Below are 6,482 nucleotides of genomic sequence, written 5' to 3' on the forward strand. Positions count from 1 at the left end.
CCGCCCGGGCGGAAACTTATGTCCGCCCGGGCGCGCTCGTTATTTTTGAAAAGATTTTTGGACGATTTCTTCCCTTAATTCTGAATGGGGAGGATATGGAAGGGGTTGGAGGCACGATTTTAGAGATTCAGACTTCATTGAGCAGCCGCCTAGAAGCTTTGGAGAGGTTTTTTGCGCTTGGATTGAAGATTCGAAGCTTTCCGGTCGTCGTTCTTCGCAATTTCCGTCAATTATAGTATTTCTAATCTAGTTTTTATCATTTAAACTTAGTTTTGTATATTTCTAATATAAATTTGAGTAGCTAAACTTTAATATTTTTTGGGATTTAAGGGGATCCTATCCCAAACTTTGATTTAAATTAATTCACATATCGATTTCTGATGTATTCTTGATTATACTATTGTTTTATCGTGTTGTTAAAGCGTAGCTAACTTTAATAACAATTTTATATTGCGAGTGAGTTCGAGAGAATAACTTGTGATAGGAACGAGTAGTATAATCTGTGGATCTACGATTTACATAGACATATGAAATTGGATACGCGCCGATAGTCATAGTCCTAAGGGTCGAAAACTAGGGGATTTCATGAATCGACGTGCGATTCACTCTTGATAAATAATTAAAGACATTTAATTACTTCATTGAGTAGAATTAGTTTGGCATAGCTCGAGAGAGTGTGTTCAATTGAATAGGAAATCCTGTCGGAAGCATACAAACATTATCGAACGAATTAATAAATTAACGAGGGGTAGGTGAACCGATATTTCCAACAAATCCATTTCTCATTTAATTTTAATCAATCATTTTAGATATTGGATTTCATTATTTAATTATTGAATCTTTTTATTTGCATGTTTATTCAAGCATAGTAGTACTAAACAATCAAACCAATTTTCGTTGCTAAAGTTTCAATAATTGAAAATACTAATTGTTAAATACAGTTTTCAGTGGCTTACTCACGTACATTATACTATAACTTGACATCGTGCACTTGCGATTAATTTTGAGCATAAAAAACCATATTTTTATCAAGGATTTCACAGTGCAAGTTTTGCTCGACCAAGCTTGCAAAAATTTCTAGAGATTTCAAGATGAAGTCAAACTCTAATTCAAGCCGGATTTCCGAGCTGCATCCAAACTTTGAAATTTTTCATATTCGATTCGATTCGATTCAATTTATTTACATCCGTAATTACCACCACAGTGATAAGTTTTTCCAAGCAACCAAATAATTTTCGAAGCCATGGTTGATTAAACCATTTTATACGCTAAAAATGTCCCAAAATATAGTTCTTAATACATTTTGGCACATACATAATCAACAATGAGGTCCTTTTGATAAAGTATCATTAGCATTTGACTTAATGACATTATTATTATTATTATTTGTTTTTGTGGGCCTGGGCCTGGGCCTGGACCTGGGCCTGGGCTTGGGCCTGGGCCTGGGCCTGGGCCTGGGCCTGGGTTTGTTGCCCAAATCTCAGATGAATAAAACCCTTCGACCCTTGAGCGCCGTTGAACAGAGAAGGAAACCTTGCTACTCAAAAGCTCCAATCTCTGTTGCTCTTCAAGATCTTATATGCGATTGTGTTGTAACACGAACGTAAAAATTAAGATCGGCGAATGTAGATTTCCTTGGAGAAATCAAGCCTTTCAGATTTCATGCGTAGCTTAAGGTACGGTTTAAGCCTAAATTTTGTTGTGGGTATTAGATCAGTGTTAATCAAGTTTTATAGCTGGTATTCCAATGCTATGTTCGAAAATCATTTTAATTTGGTGGTTTGCTATTCACACTGCCCATGTTATAAGGTTATGGTTTCTTTGTTTTGTATGAATCTTGCAAGTAAATAAGTTTTATAGCTGGGTTCATTGTAATCGATTAATGAGTTTAGGTTGTAGCATTAAAAATCCATTTTCAATTTCATGTCATCAAATATGGATTCAATCTACTGCAATGAATTTCGTTTTATTAATCAGTGAATGCTGTTGTATGTGTGTACGGTGACCTATTAAACCTTGTTGGAGTTACAGGGTTCGTAGGTTTTTTGTTTTTTTTTTGTTTTTGTTTTTAATCAGAATGCTTTTGTCTAGTACAACATTTTGTCCTTGGGATTTTTAAAAACAATTATTTTTTCGTGATTATACTGTTTCTTTTTATGAACGGATTTGAATGCGAAATAGGTTTTCTCTCATTTTTAAAAAAAATTAGATCAAATTTATTTTTATCATTTTAGGCGTTGCTGATGCTTTGCTCAACTTAAAGAGAAGATAAATGTGGGTTTAAAAGTTTCCTTCCGAGTTGCAACTCTTTGCTATTGAGCTTCAGTTGTATTGAAATAGAGATAGTGCTACTGGAGGTGCATTTGGTATCCATGCTTTCTCCCTGTGGTGTCATGTATACATGATTCGGGAATCCAAAACCTTAACCACGAAAATAGTGTTGTGTTTCCTTAAACCTTGAGCAGGCTCTGCCACGGTCCATGGCTGCGATAACCAGACGCTTCATATGGCTTCACCGTGATGCCGGTCCACGCAGCTACTACCTTTACCCCATCCACCACCACTTCTCCACATTCTCTGACCCTTCTCCCATTTCTCCGGGACCAGAAACCGACCCCGAACGTCAATCCACATCATCCTCGTACTTCAACGACGTAAAAGCCAGTCTTCGAAGAGAATCCCCACCATATATGCGACCTCAAATGCAACGTAAACCCTTTTCCTTTTCAAATTCTACACCCCTGCAGTCTCCCCCTTCTAAAATCACTTCCTTACAAGAAATTAATAAAAATCTCTCCGAGTTCCGCCGCCGTTCTGCTGTCCCACCTCCATCTTCCTCTGATCAACCTCCCTCACTCCAAGAGCTCTACATAAAAAACATAAATTCACAAACTGACGGTTCTAATTCAACCACTGCATCTAAATACCTGTCCACCGCCGCAGGTGGCAAGGTCTCGTTTGACACTATTCGCGACAGCTTGCGTCAGTTGCGGGCCACGAACATGTCTCAGAGACATCAAAATGATTCTACTGGGAAGCCCATGGATCCAATGTCACTTGCAAGGTTCAAAGAAAGCTTGAAGTTGAAACCTGGGGAAATGAATGTGCCTCAATTGATCATTGGAGGCAGTGATAGGTTACCTGCATCATTAATTGGGAAGGATAAAAAGGACGTTGGTGGTAAAGATAATGAGGCTTCTAGTGCAGGGAGATTGAAATTTTTCAGGCCATACAGTTTTGAGGAGATGGGTAAGAAACTTGTAAGTTTGAGGCCGGAAAAGAAGGGGAAGTGGTTTTCTTTGCAGGAGTTAAATGATAGGCTTGATAGAATGAGGGTGCTCGAGGAAAAGGAGATCGAAGCAAGGGGTTCGTCATTCCTTTACAGAGAATTGAGGGAAAGCCTTGTGACTATTAATTCGAAGTCCGAGGTGCAGGCCAAGAGAGATAGTAAGTTTTTTTTATCGTTTTTCTTTCCGGGATTTCTTGCGAGGAGTTGAAGTTGTTCTAATAGCGGTTCTCAAGGGAGTAAATTTCAAAATACTACTCATTTTTTCAAAAATTCATGTTTCCTAAAAGGAAATAAGTTAACTCTCCCTGAACTTGTTAGCAGCGGCCAAATTTACTCTGCGAATGTATCTGTTTGAAATCTGATGTTTGCTGATTAACTCCTACAGTGCATAAACAATACGTTTTTAGCCTTGGTGGAACCCCAAGCTTTATGTTGGAACCTCCAAAGGATCATCTAGTGGAAAAGGCGAGTGCTTTATTTCTTGGTTACGTCTTTCTTTTTCAGTTTAAACTTTTCTTTTGGCATTGTTAGAACCGTCAATGCACTTGATCATATTAACATATTTTCTGTACACGTTGTGCTTACATATATAAGTTTAGTCTGGTTAAACTATTTGCATGTATTCTGGTGTGAACTGGAACCATGTCGTGCTCATCAGATCAGGATTGGTTCTTGGAAGCTGAAATATTTATCTTGGTAATTTGAAATCAAATCTTAAGAATTTCTATCTGTGCCTCCTCAAACCATCTGCTGACTGAATTATCTGTGAAGCCAATTTTATCTTGCATACAAGTTATCATCGTATTCTTTGCATGTTGTTGATACGTTAAAACATATGCTGAAGGACTATGAATTGTGACTTGGATTATGTTCGATATTATCCATTCATTGGGTTCAAGAATGAATTTTTTGTTATGTGCATTGGCTGTACTGCGAATGGTTCTTGTCCCATTTTTTGAAAACAAATTTAGTTTCTAGTTCATTGGTTGTACCGAGTATTTGGTGACGTGTTATATATTTAAGAATAATTTTGTGCAACAGTAGAACACAAATATTTGACTCTGTTAAACAAAATAATTTAGGGTATGATTACCTTTTCTGTCTGTTAATGTCGTAACAGGACAAATTTTGTAATCATATTCTTCTTGCGCTATACAGTATTTTCATCCTGACCATATGTCATCTGCTGACAAATTGAAGTTGGAGCTTCAAAAGGTAAGAGATGAATATAAAATGTCGGAATCAGATTGTGGATCTGCTCGTGTTCAAGGTAAACTCTTTTATACTCACTCTTTTTAAATTTGAGATGAGATGATAATGCCAAAAATTATAGTTGCTTTTAGTACGTGACAATTTCTAATATGGATTAAAGTCTTAAATTTTTTGAAAATTTCTCTTCGTTATGGAATCAGAACAAGCTAGACATAAGTCACAAATCATTTCCAAATGATGGTCACTCACATATAATGTACGTTGGTCACACCGGTTTCCTTTCTCCTGTTGTGCGCTGTAGCATAATATTAACCGTTCCTCTCCTTTTTTTCTTCTTTTGTTCATGAAAATTCTCTGTGGGCATTTTAGTTAATTTTCACTTGGTATCACTATTACTCCTTTTCTTTTCCTAAATATGTTTTTTTTCTGGCAAAAGAAAGTAAAGAAAGAAAATTTTTCTGGACTGGTAGGGAGGTTTGTGGTTTCGGGTGTTGTTGGACATTCAAAGTTCTGTATAAAAAGGCTCCATAATTGTTTGATTATTATGCTCCTTGATAAAATTTCTCTGTACTTTTCAGACATTTGGACTTGAATTTAAATAACGAAATGTGTTGGATGCGATGTTTGAGACAACGATTTTTCTCGAGATATTGTGGGGGACTCAAGTGATAACAAATTAAAGTCTGCTTGCGACTTTTGAGAGCCACTTCTGGCTAGGCAGTCGTAGCTTTGTCTTTCTCATTAATGTAATTTGAGAAATTCCGGCTTTATTTTCTTATAGTCGCTGGAAAACGACACATATGCAATGTAAGGATCAGACTTAGGTGGTATTGAGGTGGTCTTGTAGAAGAAAGGTGTTTCCTGCATCTATGGCAGCAAATGCCTAAAGCGTGCTACAGGAATAGGAAATGATGTTTAAAAGAAGCTTCGATCCTAGAATTAGCTAGGAATTCCGTTTGTTTCCCATGGAAGTAGAAACTTGTGGCATAACTTTTTTTCAATGAAATTGATGAACCACACGTAGCCACCAACCCAAAAGCAATTTTTTCCACTCTAATTAGCATGTGTTTATCTGTGTTAATGGTTGCGTTCACGCATGTTATTTTTGGGCAAAAACACTTCTGATACTATGATTTTTTTGGAATAGTTGCTCAGCTCACCACGAAGATCAAGCATCTGTCAACCCTTTTGCACAAGAAGGTTAGTTTCTTGGACAAAGCTTATCTTTTCTTTTGTACCGAAGATCCTATTTTAAAGTTACGTAGTGGTCATATGGTCACGTTAATTAACCTGCGTTGTACCACCCTAATGTTGTAGGATAAGCATTCCCGAAAGGGACTTCAAGAAATGGTTCAGAGGAGGAAAAAGTTATTGAGGTATCTCCGAAGAACCGACTGGGATTCTTACACTCTTGTTATCTCTAAGCTTGGCCTCCGCGACAATCCAGATTTAAAGGCTTAAATTTTCATCGAAATGAAAAATTAATTCTCTTCGTGTCTGGCTATAAATTGTTTCCAGGACCGTCTTTTCTTCATTTAGGGAAATCACAGTGATACTTTTTCTTTGTGATTCCATTTGTGGCTAAAGCCTTTATTTTTTGATATCCAATAATTTAATTTTTTAAATTCAGGTGTGTAGTGCTATGTAACTCGCTTGATAAATGTTTGACTCAATAATTTAGGCCGCTCGTACTTTGGATCACGACACTTCACAAATGTGGAAACTTGAGTTTGGGCACGACACTTAATCAAGTTGAATTCCACAATGTTAAATCCAATCTTTTGATTCACAAAAATGTCGTGAAATTGTCTCTCAGATCAATTTTGTGAGTTGAATATTTGATTTGATCCATGGATACTATTATTTTTTATGTTTAAAATATTATTTTTAGCTACAAAAGTATCATTTTTTTTGTTAGTTATGTCGTTAAAAAATATTGTTTAATATATACACTGATTTGAGTGACATATTGATTTTTTAT

At 36.4% G+C, this 6,482-nt stretch overlaps 1 protein-coding gene across 2 annotated transcripts; it reads left to right on the plus strand.

Annotated features, from left to right (window-relative positions):
• Positions 1 to 1,474: 1,474 nt before the first annotated feature.
• LOC142553797 (uncharacterized) lies at positions 1,475 to 6,177 on the plus strand. 2 transcript variants are annotated; one of them, XR_012822004.1, is made up of 7 exons: positions 1,475 to 1,676; positions 2,235 to 3,447; positions 3,675 to 3,754; positions 3,948 to 3,985; positions 4,448 to 4,559; positions 5,649 to 5,701; positions 5,819 to 6,177. XR_012822004.1 is itself a non-coding variant. In XM_075664303.1 (6 exons), the coding sequence occupies exons 2-6, from the start codon at positions 2,481 to 2,483 to the stop codon at positions 5,960 to 5,962; spliced, it is 1,356 nt and encodes a 451-aa protein (XP_075520418.1). In that variant the 5' UTR covers positions 1,475 to 1,676; positions 2,235 to 2,480; the 3' UTR covers positions 5,963 to 6,175. The 2 variants fall into 2 exon arrangements, 1 of the variants encoding a protein (XP_075520418.1); XM_075664303.1 differs by lacking the exon at positions 3,948 to 3,985 and having other exon boundaries at positions 5,819 to 6,175.
• Positions 6,178 to 6,482: the final 305 nt, after the last annotated feature.

This window comes from Primulina tabacum, chromosome 8 (genome assembly GCF_025594145.1).
Source record: "Primulina tabacum isolate GXHZ01 chromosome 8, ASM2559414v2, whole genome shotgun sequence".
Taxonomy (NCBI): Eukaryota; Viridiplantae; Streptophyta; class Magnoliopsida; order Lamiales; family Gesneriaceae; genus Primulina; species Primulina tabacum.

Excerpts from the sequence above, each read along its gene's own strand:
- LOC142553797 (XM_075664303.1), top strand. The coding sequence starts at position 2,481 with ATGGCTGCGATAACCAGACGCTTCATATGGCTTCACCGTGATGCCGGT. Across the intron at positions 4,560-5,648 it reads TGGATCTGCTCGTGTTCAAG|TTGCTCAGCTCACCACGAAG; the intron begins GTAAACTCTTTT and ends TTTTTGGAATAG. Across the intron at positions 5,702-5,818 it reads CAACCCTTTTGCACAAGAAG|GATAAGCATTCCCGAAAGGG; the intron begins GTTAGTTTCTTG and ends CTAATGTTGTAG.